At 33.8% G+C, this 17600-nt stretch overlaps 1 protein-coding gene across 1 annotated transcript; it reads left to right on the top strand.

Moving 5' to 3' along the window:
- The first annotated feature begins 10269 nt into the window (after positions 1-10269).
- LOC139492952 (uncharacterized) lies at positions 10270-12041 on the top strand. Its single transcript, XM_071281100.1, has 2 exons — positions 10270-10389; positions 11034-12041. The coding sequence occupies exons 1-2, from the start codon at positions 10270-10272 to the stop codon at positions 12039-12041; spliced, it is 1128 nt and encodes a 375-aa protein (XP_071137201.1).
- The last annotated feature ends 5559 nt before the right edge of the window (positions 12042-17600 follow it).

Here is a 17600-nt window from a genome sequence, read left to right as displayed (position 1 = left end):
TATATTCAATAGAAATAACATTTATTTCAAATGTATTCCATTTTTAAAATTTCTTATGAATCGTATATGGATCTTTACCCTTGTTTTTTTTTCCATTTCCATATCCTTGTTTTTTTTATCCATTTCCATGACACTTCACCACTAATTACGTACATCTTGATAAAGATTGAATCGTTGGTTTTCCCGTTTAAAAGGTTTTACACTGGGGCCCTTTATAACTTGCTGTTCGGTGTGAGCTAAGTCTCCATGTTGAAGACCGTATTTTGACGTATAAAGGTATACTTTTATAAATTGTGACTCGTTTTGAGAGTTGTCTCATTGTCACATATGACATCTTATCTATCTGTGGCTCAACCCGAAACGAAACGGGATAAAAAGGGATAAAAAACACACTTTTTTAATATATTTATAATGGGCTTAATATAAGTCAGAAAAGAGTAAAATAGTGGGTCGCGTTAGGGTATAAGCGTGACGCGGAATTGCCGATTTTTTTGTAAACGTGAAACGTGATAGTCAAATGATTGTGTTGTGAAAACGAGAAATAAAGTATAGCGGGACACGGAAAATTAAACAAAATGAGAACTGCATAGTATAAAGCGGGATACGGGAATCTGATAAAGCAGTAAGCGGGATCAGGGATCAGACCCCCCCCCACCCACCCAATGAGACCCCAGAATAAGATTTTTTTATCTTCATCCTATTGTTACAGTCATGCCTTCAATAACAAATGTATCCCATGCATGCATTTTTATAGACAAAAGACCTTATGGATATTTGGGGTTCTTTGTCATGCTGAATCTAACCTTGTATCCAGTTTGGGGATTTTTACCAAGTTACCGAAATAGCCAACATAGAGGTTCAAAGGGTCTAAGATCATCAAACATGAATTGTAGCATGCATGTTGTGTACAATTACCTAAATGTGCATTGTTTGACCTCTGTGGTAGTATCCACTCGCGGATCTAGAAATTTTTATAAGTAGGGGTCCAATAACTACCTAAGAGGGGGCCCGCTCCAGTGATTCCATATAAAAGTAATTAAATGTTTTCCCAAAAAGGGGGCAACCCCCTGTCCTCCTAAATCCTCCTCTGGTATCGAGCTGTTCATTACGGATAATTCTTTTTGTATCAAGGGTGCTCTACTTAACGTACCGTACCAATGCAAACAAAAAAGTTCGCCCACACCTTACATTTCATGTTTTAATGACTGTGGATAATTTATGTCACATACCGTTTCACCTTATACAGTTAAAATCATGCAAGCAACAATCGAGTCAAGAACATTTGTTCTACCAAAACTGTCTTTTTCAGAATATGGAAATTGAAGCAGTTGAGTGTACAACTGGGGAACGTTAATCTTTTATAAGCTTTTCTGTCACCATTGCGTTTCAAGATGCATATTTCTCTGTTCGCAAGTGTATTTATTGCGTGGAAGATAACGTCCTCAAATGTACTCGTCTCCGCTATTTTACACAGACTGCACTTAAACTCCGCAATATCAATCTTTGACTTAAAAAAAATACAGAAATATCTTTTAATTATTTTTTTTAAATCAAGGAAAAACGTAATTTGAAGAATACAATATGACATTTTGAGAAGCGTTTTTGTTACAAGTTTGAAAAGCTATATATTTGATAAAGAATGAATGAGGAGTTTGTATTTAAATTTGAAAATACATTTATCATAAATTCTAAAGTCATCAACTAAGTTTTTTCATTTGTTTCAAGTGCATTTATCACATAATTCTACAATAAAAATTCCTCGCAACTTCGAAAATTCCATATCAGAAATGACTGCACTAACAGTGATAATTCATCGCATCTATAGTTAAAATGGATCGCTTTCAAAATTCGATATGCTATATTATGTTGCTTTTATAACACTTATTTGAACTTTAATGTTATGTTTGTACATAATAAAGACATATCACAATGAAAATATGTAAAAACTTTCCTTCAAATCAATTAATTTGGTATTTTCAAAACGTAAACAAATATAGTTTTCCCATGATCCTTTATTCTACAATAAACATACCCGCATATGACAGTGAAAATGAACTAGCTGGATTCGCACTTTATATACACTGTATATATATTTCATTTAATTTAGTTTGTAAAAACTTAAATTATTGGAACATACATATTTGTAAAGGGGCATAACCCTAGAATAGTAACCAAAGTGCTAGTTGTGGACAGTTGTCTCATTGGCAAGCATACCACATCTTCTTTTTTATAATTAGGGAACGGAAACAAACTTTGGGACGTACAGACGCACGTACCCATGTACGTATAGACGGACAAGGGTATACTAGAGCTTTCTTACAAAATGACGAAAGGTACGAACGAACGTAAAGGGAGCACGTATTTCATTTCTACAATAACAGTTAAAAGAGTCTTTGTTTTATCCAGTAAAACAGCATTCTTTTCTAAATCAAGTTTATTTAAAAAAAAAAAATAATATCGCAAATAATACACGATTTTAATATAATCAAACAGAGAAAAATTGTGTCAAATACACTTACGTCCGATACGTTACTTACGTAAACCACGAGTACACACATTTCCGCGGGAATTTTTTAAGCACGAGTTTCACGATTAACATTTCAATGACATTATTGAAGTATGTTAGTCTAAATTTAACGACAAGATTCACATTTATTTTTATTTGTTACAGTACACTTTCTGCAAATTATCAAAGTGGAATATCGAGATTTGCAAAAAAATGATGCTACAATGTTTTTAAAAAGTAATGTTGAATAAATCTAGAAAAAGACTTTGTTTATCAAGAAAATAAATCTACAATTTTGCACCATATATATATTGTGGATTTTATAATGACGATTTAACAGTACACATGTTTGGAAGATAGACGCGAAGTTGTCACTTATCGACCAGTGGCTAATATTTCATGAATGTTCAGGACTATAGGCAAAACGCAGTTATACGCTAAAATAACCGTTCCATTGCTCCGGTGTATCATATATACACATTTAGGGGGGGTGGGGGGTGGCAATGAATATTACCAGGGGAGAGGCGATGATTCAAAAGTTATGAAACGAGCACCAGCATATGGCATAGTATGAAGATCATCTTGTCTTCTTCATTTTCGTTTTATTATTTTGAGCGTTGCAAATTTTGAATCAAGGAAGTATTTGTGTTTCTGTTAGAGAAGAAGACAATGTATTTGCTTTGACATTTTATTAGGTTACACAGTTCAACATTGTAATATTGAAGAGTGGGGGAGGGGCCGGTTTTTCGTCTTCTAGGGGCATTTTGTTCGTCTGACTACTCTATATCTAGAATATTTTGTAGTGTTATCTCCGACGACCTGGTGGAATCAATAATCATAATATTCTAACCTATCGTACGTCCCGAAATCCTAAATATATCTCAAGAAAAATCCAATTTTAATAAGCGTCGTTGCATGCACAATAATTGTCCGAAGTTCCACGACTATTATTTAGATATTTCAAAATAAAGGATCCCTAAAACGAGTCTTACGTATGATTCGTCAATCATACGTACCTTTCGTCAATTTGTAAGAAAGCTCTACTATAACTTAATGCCCCCTCCACTACGGTGGTGGCATAAACAATCATAACGTTTGTGGGTCGCTAAATTGAATTTTTTAGCATTGATGCTAATATTATTAATTCATGATTTCATTCTCTGTTCATTTTGTTCATAATCTAAGGCTGTGTTCACATTGACCTAAACTCGGTGTTGTGTTAGTGTAACTCACACATAAACTAAACTTAATTACGTTCCCATTGATAAAACTCAATGTTTACATGTAGTTTAAATCATGTTTTGTCTACATGCAGTCGATAGTCGATGTAGGCCTTTTGTAGGTTAAGTGTACACAAAACTAGACATTCAGAACTTTAATTTTCCCATGTATATTTAAAAAAGAAACGATATTTATATACAATTGATACTTATAACACTTATTAATAAAGTTCTTTACAGAAATATTTGTCTAAACTTGATATATTTATTTGTTATAAAAACACTTTACATAGCCTTATTAACCTCTTATCAAGACTCATGTATCATCATTGCCGAACACCTAATTTATCTTAAAAGGTCTTCCCGAATCGACTGGACGTACACACTGACAGAAATATTTGCCACTGGTCTTTACTCAAACATCACAGTTCTTTTTTTCGTCTGTAAGCACGCTGATGCAGCCTACGTCATTAATGCGTAATCGAGACATCTTTAAACTATTGCACAGTGTAGATACTATTCTGTACGCTATCCGGAAGTCGCGATTTTCGAAGCGAGAACTTTTTGAATCACATTTTAAATTTGTTGGATATACTATATTAAACGGTAAGATGTTCATCTGTACATTGCTTTATAATTAATTCAGCTGACATCGATATTCACAAATGGTTTATAATTAAATTTAGCACATTCATTATTCGTATCTTTGCCTTAATCAAGAGATTTCCAAGTGCATCACTACGGTAAATCAGTCGGTGAACCTGAAAACAATCTTTTTGCACCCTTACTGTACAAATTACCGTAAAAACCAGACTTAATTTACTAAATAAAGTATATTTGAAGTGGTGGTAAAAGTTTCAGCCAGATCTTTGAAGCCAGAAATAAGAAAATTACACTTGTTTGAATTTCTCACTGTACGATCAGTCTCGCTTGTATATTTTGAAACTGTATGATCAGTCTTTATTTCACTGTATTCTAGTAGTGATTTCAAAGTTATTTACGATACATTAGAAGATTGCATTTTTCTTAATAACACAGATATATTTTAATAAATTCACATCCTGAAAACTTATCAAACATGTTTTAGCTTGATATGGTGTACTCGACTTACTACATTAAGTATAAGGATGTTTGAATGTTGCTGAAATAAGAGGAAGGTTTGTTTGTTTATTTAAGTTTCAGAAATGTCCTCCGTTATACTTAAAATTGTACAAACACACAGATGTAATTGTTTTATAAAAATGCATGTATTTACAAACATTCGAGTCCGTACTGTAGCCTATAATTGATCACAGTTCCTTCACTTTGTTTTGGATGTAGATCTGTCTCTTTCACACTCAATTGTACACCACTTGGTAAAGCGGTGGTTTATAGTGATAATGAAGTCCGTCTTTCAGTTCGTCCGTTGGACCGGTACAACATGTTTCGCCGGTTTTGTAAGGGCATCTCCTCATAAACCACTTAATATACATTGGGGTTTCCAGACATTTTTAAATGGAGAGGGGGTCCAATCCAGGAGAAAAGAGGATTCCAAATATATGTCCCCATACAAATGCATTGAAAATTTAAAAAAAAAAGTTTCAAACAGCCGGATCCCATTTTTCTTGAATCCGTCACTGGTATAACTATAACATTATTTTTTCTCGGATTCCGTATCATAAATGATAATATAAAAAAAAGAAGATTCGGTATAAGATTGCCAATGAGACAACCGTCTACAAGAGATCAAAATGACACAGACATTAACAAATATAGATCACCGTATGGCCTTCAACAATGAGCAAAGCTAATACCACAAAGTCAGCTATAAAAGGCCCCGAAATGACAATGTAAAACAATTTAAACGAGAAAATTAACGGCCTTATTTATATATTAAAAATGGAATGTATATCGAATTTTATTAAAAAATCTTTTATGGGGTTTCTTTATATAAGATACAGACTTGAACATTGCATTATATGGGGGCACCCATCAGGTATTTCCAACCGTGACACTTTTCTAAAACTGCTCTATTTTTATTAATTAATGTATTATGGACCTTCTATTTAGAATTTTTGGTAAAAATATTTTTGATGTTTCTATATTTAAAATACGGACTTTGTCATAACCTTATATTGGGCATACCTATTTTATATCGACAACTTCCTTCAGACACTTGTCATAACTTAATGAATCTTTTTTCAGATTCCTTATCATTTAATTCAACTAGGCACCTCTTATTTTGAATTTTCGAAAATTCATCGGTTTTCTATTCCCATGATAAGGACTTTTCCACTACCTTTAAAATTGAGTGGTACCCGTTTACTATACGCAACTTTCAAAACCTTACCATATATTAATAAAACTCCTCATATTCGTTATTAAATGATGCCCCTGTGCACCTATAATTTAGTTTTCTGGTGGTTTATTTTTTTCCAAAACATAGACTATAGAAGTGGTGGGGTATAATTTCGTTAATTCTTTCCTCAATACCTAAAGTTTTTAAACAAAGCTTTCTCTATCTATTTTTTTGTCATTTTAAAAGAGACAGGCTTGATGTATGTTATCACCAATTTGTCAACGGCAGACGGTGTAAATAGTTTTTACAAATGTAATAGTTAAACAGATAACTGCAACGACACACTAATACAAAGTCCACAAGCGAATCATGTATTGCCCTTTAGGCATTTGATTTTAAGTAACACTGACGGAACAAAAATATAATTATTTTGCCGTCTACAAAAATCATCAGAAATATATTTATATTGTCCGATGAAAGAAATTACACGTTATAGTTCCATGGACACAATCATAATATCACATAGACACGTATATACCATCAAATTGCCGTTGTTTTTCAGTCAAGGTCGTTAAAAACTTCCATTTGTTGTTGTTTTTTTTCTTCAAAATCACGACTGGTCATACAGACAAAAAATCTGAAATCGCTTCTAGAATACAGTCAGTTTTGGACTGATCGTACAGTAATTTATTTTGGGATCCTCAAGGAAAGCATATTTTTTATTAGAAATACGAACATTCTACTTAAATACGGTAGGAATATTGAAACAGTATATATTTAACTGTAAACTGATGCAAATATTTACAATAAAAGATTATTTGCTTTGTACTACGAGAGCAAAATTGTCAATCGATTTCACTTTTTGCTATGAAGTTGGTGTGATGCACACGTATATTTTATATTCTACTGCATGTTTTTGTTACTGTTACTCATATCTATGATGCTATACATACATTTAAGATGTGCAAAGCACTTTATAGATATAGGAGTAAACAAATGATGAGAAAAAGCACCAAAACAAAACCGTTCTGTTAAGCAGTTTGAAATCCTCGCTTTGAAAATCGCGACTTCCGGATAGCGTACAGAATAGTATCTACACTGTGTATTGCAAATCATCCAAAATGACTTTCTTAAAAAAGCAACCACTTTACCTTTAAAAAAAGGGGGGGGGGATTCTGAGTCAGAATTTTTTTTCTTGCGCAAAAGTTTATATTTAGTTTTTTTTCTATGTACCAATTCAATGTTCAACACTATAATGTATGAGAATATTTGTTCATTCTAATCATCAGTATGACCCGATTTAAAAAAAAAATCAAATTGTGGAAAATATAGAAAAGAAGATGTGGTATGATTGCCAATAAGACAACTGTCCACAAGAGACCAAAATGACACAGACATTAACAAAAATCCGCCCCCCTTTTTTAAAAGTCAAATTGTCGTTCCCTAGCTGCTAGAAAAGTTGTTTGAAAATTTGAATGCGGTTCTACGAAATGAACATTTAAATGACATATAGTTTACAAGTGTGAACAAATCTTATGTACAGGTAGCTAAACAATGTGTATAGATGTGAACAAATTTAATGTGAAACTAGTGTACGTTACATTATGTGACGGGATTGCTTCCCTTAGAAAAACTTAGTAGATACTTAGTCAGCCGTAATCGGTTGAGTTAAGGAAGTAGCTCAGTTAGCGCGCTGCCTTATAACACAGAGGTTCCGGGTTCGAGTCCCGGTTGAGACAAGCAATTTTGTAATGAAATTCGTGCTCTCCGGATACATTTGGCGCCCAACTAAAAAATCCACCGTGAATGGTTATCTGGGGTATAGCCAGGGTTTGTGTTGTTACGAGTCATATATAAAGATATGATGACTCTTGTGGGGGGAATAGTGTAGCGGGGTTGCTTCCACTTAGTACAGGTAGAACATATATAGCCAGTCTTAATCAACTGAGCTAGGGAATCGATTCTTTGGCTCATTGGGTTAACGCACTGACTGTCACGCAGACGACCGGCAGGGTTCGAATCCCGGTGGTGACGATATGAATTTGTAGAGTAGATACGTGCTTTCCGGTTACATTGGCGCCCAACTAAAAAACCCACGGTAGTTAGAGAGGAATTCTAGCAAGGGTATGTTTGTGTGAGAGTCATAATGGTATGATAACTCTTGAGGTGGGGGAAGTGTGACGGGATTGCTTCCCTTTTAGAAAAACTTAGTAGATACTTAGTCAGCCGTAAGCCGGGTTGAGCTAAGGAAGTACTTCTTTAGCTCAGTCGATTAGCGCGCTGCCTTGTAACACAGAGGTCCCGGGTTCGAGTCCCGGAGGAAACAAGCAATTTTGTAATGAAATTCGTGCTCTCCGGTTACAATTAAACCAAATGTAAACATGTTTACTGTACACGGCGTTTGGTGTGAACGCTGCCTATGTTATAGATTTGTATAACTGTGTCGACCGTTGTGCTTCTCTTTGTTGGTGAATTCTGAAATTATGATGAAATTGACACACATACAAATATCAGATTATACCATGGTTTTTGTGTTATCTCGCTTGATATATCTAATGTAGGAAAATAATAACAATCCGTATACCGCAATCAACTTATAAATTGGGCCACAACATACTTTAAGCGTGCTCTAAATGGATCCATGATCGTTTCCAAACTGTAGCTGTAGAAAACCTTTTATAGCTGACTATGCGGTATGGGCTTTGCTTATTGTTGAAGGCCGTACGTTGACCTATAGTTGTTAATGTCTGTGTCATTTTGGTCTCTTGTGGACAGTTGTCTCATTGGCAATCATACCAAATCTTCTTTTTATATTAAGAATTATTTTAGATTTATCTTTTTACAAATGTATTAAAAAAGAACAAATAAATCGGTATGACAAAACTGTTATTTTGTTATTACGATATTGCCGAATTAAACACATACGGTATTCTGTATTGTATTGTTAATCAATTGCTACTCAGGAATGTGTGCTCTATTTTGAAACGTCCTTAGGCAAAGCTTTTCTTGTTGAAATATTGTCACACCTAGGGTTACGTATTTCGCAAATTAATCTCGAGTGTGCCATTTGTTTATCTAATATGATATAAGAAGATGTGGTAAGTTGCAAATGAGACAACTGTCCCTGCAAAGAGACCAAATGACATAGAAATTAAAAATTATATGTTACCGTACGGCATTCGGCAATCACAAAAACCAAAACCGCATGTTCAGCTTTAAACGGTCCTGAAATGACAAACATAAATCAATTCACAAAACCAACGACCAGATATATGTACAAACGATGACTAACAACAATATGATAGTAAGCAACAAATGACAACCACTCAATTACAATTTCCTGTCTTGGGAAAGGCAATTACAGAACTGGTCGTGGTTATATAGTCCCTTTAGAATCTTTTAAGTAATTTTGTTATGCTTAAAAAATTTGTAACAAATAATATAGTCAATATTTCAAATTTTTTATACTTTTAATTAATGTGAAAATTCTCTAATATTGTTTGGCTTTATAACTATTTTGATCTGAGCGTCACTGATGAGTCTTATGTAGACGAAACACGCGTCTGGTGTATTAAATTATAATGGTACCTTTGATGACTATCATACAATTGCAATAGAAACAAGTAAAGAAGAAACAAGAATGTGTCCAGAGTACACGGAAATACCATCGCACTCTCATATTCTATGTTCAGTGGACCGCGAAATTAGGGTCAAACTGTTTGGCATTAAAATTAGAAAGATCAATTCATGTGTACTAAGTTTCAAGTTGATTGAACATCAACTTCACCAAGAACTACCATGACTAAAAACTGTACCCTGAAGTGGGACAGACGGACGAACGAACAGGCGAACTGACGAACGGACACACAGACCATAAATGGGGCATAACAAATCCAATTCATTAATAATGGAGCCCGAGTTCTTTTTTTGTATAATTTTAGGCAGTGGCTATGTTGCCGGCTCCAGCTTAAACGTCTGGCTCTTTATATATTTTACCCATTGCAGACAAATGTTCTCATTAGTGTTATTGTGCCGGTTGCGACAATATAGCGATTTATATAGAATTTTGCTATTTGCCGGTCTTTATACAGAATTTGTCTTAAAAATAAATGATTTATTTCATTGAAGTCATTGGGAACAAAAATGGAAGTCTATATCATCCACTTCGACCTAATCGTTGTAAAAAGAAATTGAAATATTAACGCTTTGTTCGATTCATATATGAAGAGCTACAGCAGGTGTATAGCACGTTGAAAAGGACAACTATGTACAAATGTAAAAAACGTGATTCAGGGAATATACAACTTGTGAAAACGATAGCACAAAACAAAACCGATCTAGTTCATGAAGCAATAAAAGCTACAAACCGTCATCCATTGGTTATGGTAAAGTCGTTTTTCATATCATTTTCATGTATTTTCTTTTTTTATTTTGTTACTATCTACTTTATACATTATAGGAACGGGAAGACAAGCAGCAGAGATTTAACCGTGTCAAAACTTGCTCTTGCTAAATCGTTTGTAAAAAAAAATATGTGTTATTTTTGCTAAACAAACAAATCTTAAACTAACTAAATGTATTCTAAAACAGTTTGGATTTAACTTCTTATTTTAAAACTTAATGGGATATTTTTATTATAAATTTTAATCAGACATGCATGATTTGTTTATGTATTATATATGTTTAAAACAGACTTATTTTTTTGTATGTTATGTAACTTTTATAATTTCAAAACTTCTAGAATATTTTTTATATTAATTGGGTATGCATGCTTTGCTTATGTATAACATGTTTTAAAGTAGATATATTGTTTAGAGATATTCAGTGCCAAGCAACTATTTAAAAAAGGAATGCATCATTACATGTACTTGTAAATGAGCCATCAAACCAACAAAACTAATTCTTAATAACTATACTTAATTTATTGAGGCTATTTTGATTTATTTATAGGTGTGCTTTTAAGTGGCGGTCAGTTTTTAGTGGGTGAGGAAGTCAGAGTGACCAGCCAGAACCACTGATCTTTTGTCAGAAAATAATAATCCTCGTCAACCATGATTGGAGTGAAGAACACCTGTCACATGTTGAATTTGAACTCACAACCTCAGTGTTGACAGCTCGTAATACAGAACTCACAACCTCAGTGTTGACAGCTCGTAATACAGAACTCACAACTTCAGTGTTGACAGCTCGTGATACAGAATTCACAACCTCAGTGTTGCCAGCTCGTGATACAGAAATCACAACCTCAGTGTTGAGAGCTCGTGATACAGAACTCACATCCTCAGTGTTGACAGCTCACGATACAGAACTCACAACCTCAGTGTTGACAGCTCGTAATACAGAACTCACAACCTCAGTGTTGAAAGCTCGTGATACAGAATTCACAACCTCAGTGTTGCCAGCTCGTGATACAGAAATCACAACCTCAGTGTTGAGAGCTCGTGATACAGAACTCACATCCTCAGTGTTGACAGCTCACGATACAGAACTCACAACCTCAGTGTTGACAGCTCGTAATACAGAACTCACAACCTCAGTGTTGAAAGCTCGTAATACAGAACTCACAACTTCAGTGCTGAAAGCTCGTGATACAGAACTCACAACTTCAGTGCTGAAAGCTCGTGATACAGAGCTCACAACTTCAGTGTTGACAGCTCGTGATACAGAACTCACAACCTCAGTGTTGCCATCTCGTGATACAGAACTCACAACCTCAGTGTTGACAGCTCGTGATACAGCGCTCACAACTTCAGTGTCGACAGCTCGTGATACAGAACTCACAACCTCAGTGTTGCCAGCTCGTGATACAGAAATCACAACCTCAGTGTTGAGAGCTCGTGATATAGAACTCACATCCTCAGTGTTAACAGCTCACGATACAGAACTCACAACCTCAGTGTTGACAGCTCACGATACAGAACTCACAACCTCAGTGTTGACAGCTCACGATACAGAACTCACAACCTCAGTGTTGACAGCTCATGATACAGCATTTCGACTTCCTAGAGATCACAACCTCAGTGTTGACAGATCGTGATACAACAGTTCGATCTCACAACCTCAGTGTTGACAGCTCATGATACAGCAGTTCTACTTCCTAGAGCTTACAACCTCAGTGCTGACATCTCATGATACAGCAGCTCGACCTCCTAGACAACTGGGTCACTGATGCGTCTGGGGGCTATATGGCACTAACACTAAATCAAAATCATATACAATTTGTAGAAAGTAAATTGAGTTTTTTCAAGTTTTTTACCAAATGTCTGTAAATTTGCTTTATTGTTATAAAATGCAGGGTATTCATATATGTCTTGCAATAATATTTGTCTTAGGGCAAATCCGTACGGCTTCTTATGCCTTAAAATAATATATATATAGATAATAATGCCCAGTTAATTGTTTTTTTTTTAAATGCATGTAAAGTATAACATCACTTGTTGAGTAGAAATTAAAAGTTTTCTTTATTATAGAAGAACTTTGCCCCAGTTTTATCCACAGCGGAATGTTTGTTGCTCGCTTGGTGAAGAGTATTTGATAATCCACTTGGAGTACAGAAGAATACACCAACACTTATCCTGTAATAGAAACATAGTAATAAGATTACATAGTTATTCCCCCTTTTCCCGTATATGAACTCAAAATACTGAATATAAAAACGGACAATGATCAATTAAAAGGGCCTTTATTTTTATAACTTTTTGATTTATGTAAAAAAAAACTTCGATGGTAGGAAGTATATTGTCGATGTCATTACAATTTCTGATTATTTCTAATATGTACAACTTGTTAATTCAAACTATCAATTACCGAAAACCTGTTATTAAGTTAATCCATAATTTTTTTTAGTATATCTCTGTAAACATATTTAGCTACTTTAAACAAGTGAAAATATGAATGAAAAGCACATGTTCTCCAGCATATCCAAATAACTGGATACTACTGTTGCCTTTATTTATTACCACCAGACTGGAATCTCTGCTGGGGACAATCTGTCCCCGAGGATTCTACCAGTCCGGTAGCCTAACAGCATGAAAACTAGTTGAACATCAAATATTATACTGGATGACATGCTGCCCAGGATAAAAGGTGTCAATCGGCTGTTGTCAAGGACACAACAACACCGATTTTATCAGGTGTCCCCAGGATAGTTTGTTACCCCGATTTTGTTTTTAATTCCATCGATTTACGCGTTTTGAACAGCGGTATACTACTGTTGCCTTATAATTACAGTGTAAAATTATGAGCCTCGAAGTTACAGAGTAAAATTATGTTTTGAGCCTAAAAGTCACAGTATAAAATTATGTTTTGAGTTTGAAAGTTACAACGAAAAATTATGTTTTGTGCCTGAAAGTTACGGTGTAAAATTGTGTTTTGAGCCTGAAAGTTACGGTGTAAAATTTTGTTATGAGCCTGAAAGTTACAGCGTAAAATTATGTTATGAGCCTTAAAGTTGCAGAGTAAACTTATGTTTTGAGTTTGAAAGTTACAGCGAAAAGAAATTATGTTTTGAGCCTGAAGTAACAGCGTAAAATTATGTTTTGTGCCTGAGAGTTACGGTGTAAAATTTTGTTTTGAGCCTAAAAGTTACGGTGTAAAATTATGTTTTGAGCCTGAAAGTTACAGCGTAAGATTATGTTTTGAGCCTGAAAGTTACAACGTAAAATTATGTTTTGAGCCTGAAAGTTACAGGGAACAATTATGTTTTGAGCCTAAAAGTTACATTCTAAAATTATGTTTTGAGTCTGAAAGTTACAGTGTAAAATTATGATTTGAGCCTGAAAGTTACAGCGTAAAATTATGATTTGAGCCTGAAAGTAACAGCGTAAAATTATGTTTTGAGCCTGAAAGTTACAGCGTAAGATTATGTTTTCAGTCTGAAAGTTACAGCGAAAGATTATGTTTTGAGCCTGAAAGTTACAGCGTAAAATTATGTTTTGAGCCTGAAAGTTACAGCGTAAGATTATGTTTTGAGCCTGAAAGTTACAGCGAAAGATATGTTTTGAGCCTGAAAGTTACAGCGTAAAATTATGATTTGAGCCTGAAAGTTACAGCGTAAAATTATGTTTTGAGCCTGAAAGTTACAGGGAACAATTATGTTTTGAGCCTAAAAGTTACATTCTAAAATTATGTTTTGAGTCTGAAAGTTACAGTGTAAAATTATATTCTTAGCCTGAAAAATGAAACGTTGAATACTATTCTGATCCTGAAATTGCAATGCAAAATTGTATTCTGATTCTGAAAAGTGCAATGAAAAATTATAATCTGATTTTGAAAAGTGCAATATAGAATACAATTTTAAATTGTTTTAAAGTAACAATGTGAAATAAAATACTTCAGTTTGTTAATTGCTATGAAAGATTATATTCTGAGCCTCGAAACTACTATGTAAAATAATGCAAACAACAAGTTATAAGTTGCATTCGTCCAAATCACTTATTTGGATATACGTTAATCAGAAAGCATAATATTTGGAAGCTAATGCTGTATAAGAACCTAAAAAGTTGAGGAAATATTACCAAAGAGGAAATAAAAAAATAAGCTAACTGGACCATTTGTTGATCGTTGTTGTTGGTCTTTGTTTTGTCAGAAAAGTTTTGTTTTTGGTTGTTTGGTCTGTTTTTCTACCCATTAGTTTGAGCAACACTTGTTATCCTTTTTTATATGTTATAAAACATACATTAGTCCGACTATTCGTGAAATATGACTTAGAATAACATTCATATTTTTCCTGGTCTTTGTCCCATCCTCGGGATATTGTAGGTTAGGAATTATTTTTTTTCCTGTTCAGCAATCTGAGTATTAAATTCTTGTAGAAGTTCTTGCATCTATTCAAATGAGTTGGTATCTGGACATACCCAGAAAAATTATACCTTTCTTAACTTCATTTTTCCATCAGGGTTCATACACTGGCACCTACAGGATATTAAAACAACCATTATACATTTTTTAGACAATTACAGCAACACATAAAACAACAACATTGTTTTGCTTTATCTTGAGGTTAATTTTTCTAACATTTGACACTCTGAAGTTACAACTGGAATCTCACCAAAGGAGGCACACTAATCTTTTCTTAATCAGATACATGTCACAAACAATCACTGTAGGAGAGGAAAAGCAGGATATGATACCAGATATTTTTATTTCTGATTACACAATAATTAGGGTATTATTTGAGGGTCAGTAAGGTCAGTCTCCTCCCCCTGGATGTTAGATGTACCAACTCTTTGTGTAAAGCCAATGCATGGTCTTTGTATAATCAGTTTCTTGGTTCATAGCAGCCTGACTAGCTGATGGAGTTTTACAGTGCTATTATTCAATTTACCTCCCACCTTCCCCTTCTTAAATCTTCAATATTGTTTCATGACTAGAGAAACAACTCAGCTTTAACTAGTGATATATATTTTTCTTTATTTTATTTTTTCCTTAATGGAATTTTATCACTGGTCAATTCTAAAATTTCATTCATCCTCAAGCATTTCGGGGACAAATCTTATTAAATTTATTCTAGTGCCAATTTGATAAACCCCTACTTCTCTACTAGCACATGGACTATCCCCCATGCAGACATTGCACTACCTGGCTGCTGATGAGACGCATAATCTCATCACCTAAGTAGAAAACACGCGCTTCACATCACCTTGTTGGCGCATTGTCGGGCAGGTAGGTTCTTCCTTACACTGAAGGTTGCAAGCTGACTTGCTCAGACAGGAACTCAAAATTCGTTTTGGATGCTGCTGCGTGTTTCTCAAAAGCCAAAATTAAATGATTTTGGAATAAATATTAATTCTAACTGTCTTTCTATTTTAAGCCAGAATGATTTGCTGAGACTATGTTTTGGTTTACACACAGAAACCCCTTATATTTGCCTTGGGTGTAGATTGTTTTGGAGCAATTATTTTGTCTTTTACGTTGACTAGCTATTATATTGCTATGTTGACTTTAATTGAGATTTGCTCTATCAGGATCCCTTAACAGTTGCACGAACAAAAAATTACACAACCTCCTACTGAAACTACAGAAAAAATATTTCAACTATGAGACTGCAAGAAATATATAATAAGAGACTACAATAAATTACAATAGAACATTACAAGAAAATATAATATGAGACTACAAGAAAATACAATATGAGATATAACGGAATACAAACACCATTGAAGTTTGGCTAAATGAATAGATATAACAATTCACCAAAGTTTTATGAGAATTGCTGAAAGCATTTTTTGAGTTTTTGTGCAAAAAACTGAAAAATCCCCCCTTTTTTAATGAATAAAACTATATAACTCCGTTATGTAATATCTTGAATTATTAAAATTATAAAGGGAACTTACATCAATAGATATTAATGATTCACCTAAGTTTTATGAGAACTGCTGAAGCATTTTGAGTAATTATAAAAAAACCAGCAACATCGACTTTTTTTTATTTATAAAACCCTAAAAATCAAAAATTTATAAAAATGTGAACAACATGAACAACTCAAAAAACATTTCTTGCAAGTTGAAGAAAGCATGGAAAATCACCCTTTTTTAATGAATAAAAATCGAAAGGGAGTTCAAGTCAGTAGATATAAACAATTCACCAAAGTTTGATGCAATTTGGTTACAGTATTTTTTAGTAAATGTCCGAAATTTTGACGAAGAATTGACGGACAGACAACGGTATTCTATATGTTCCATAAACGGGCGCAAAAAAATGAGTCGAGACAAAAATTTAAAGCGAGAGATTATTTTCTTTTCCTTTTCAAATATATGTTTTTGTATATTACATCATAGAAATTGAAGTAAATGAATTGGAAAAAAGTCTTTTCAATTCCTGTATCTGAATTTATTCATTTTGTTTCTTTTTCAAGGCTTATACATTTCTGTGTATGCATACAGCTACATTCATTATTAAAATAACTCAGAGAAGCAATCTCCTCTTTTTTGAATTTTAAACGCTCTTACAAGTTGATTTCTTTATCAGGACTTCAAAAATATTCCGAAACGGCATATTCAAGAAGTGGTGTTAATCAGATGTGGATACTGAAAAATTCAAAAGAGTTATTGGTGAATTTACAATCTCAATCATTAAAACATTGTACCAACATTAAAACCTTTGATTTTGCAACTCTTTATACCACTATTCCACATACCAAACTTAAAGCTCGACTGAAAAAAGTCGTCAGCTAATGTTTCTTTAAAAAAGAAAACAAATGGACTTATTTATGTAAACTGGACGTTTTAAATATCTAGTTTTGGGCTGGAATTCAGCTTACTTTGTGAAAAATCATCCAGAGTCAAGGAAAAAAATACACCGACGAGGATATCACTGCCATGCTGGACTTTTTAATTGACAACATATTTATTGAATTTGGAGGTTTGGTCTTCCAACAGGCTATTGGAATCCCAATGGGTACCAATGGCGCTCCTCTACTTGTAGATTTGTTTTTATATTTCTATGAAGCAGAATGTATCCAAGGGCTTATACAGAAAGAAGAAATTCTTTAGCCCAGTCTTTTAATTTCACCTTTCGGTATATTGATGATGTACTGTCTCTTAATAATAATAGATTCAGTGATCACTTACATTTAATATATCCAAGTGAACTTGAA

The sequence above is a fragment of the Mytilus edulis genome, chromosome 10 (assembly GCF_963676685.1).
Source record: "Mytilus edulis chromosome 10, xbMytEdul2.2, whole genome shotgun sequence".
Lineage (NCBI taxonomy): Eukaryota > Metazoa > Mollusca > Bivalvia > Mytilida > Mytilidae > Mytilus > Mytilus edulis.
This window is presented reverse-complemented; position numbering and strand designations above follow the sequence as displayed.

Excerpts from the sequence above, each read along its gene's own strand:
- LOC139492952 (XM_071281100.1), top strand. The coding sequence starts at position 10,270 with ATGTACAAATGTAAAAAACGTGATTCAGGGAATATACAACTTGTGAAA. Across the intron at positions 10,390-11,033 it reads ACCGTCATCCATTGGTTATG|AAAATAATAATCCTCGTCAA; the intron begins GTAAAGTCGTTT and ends ATCTTTTGTCAG.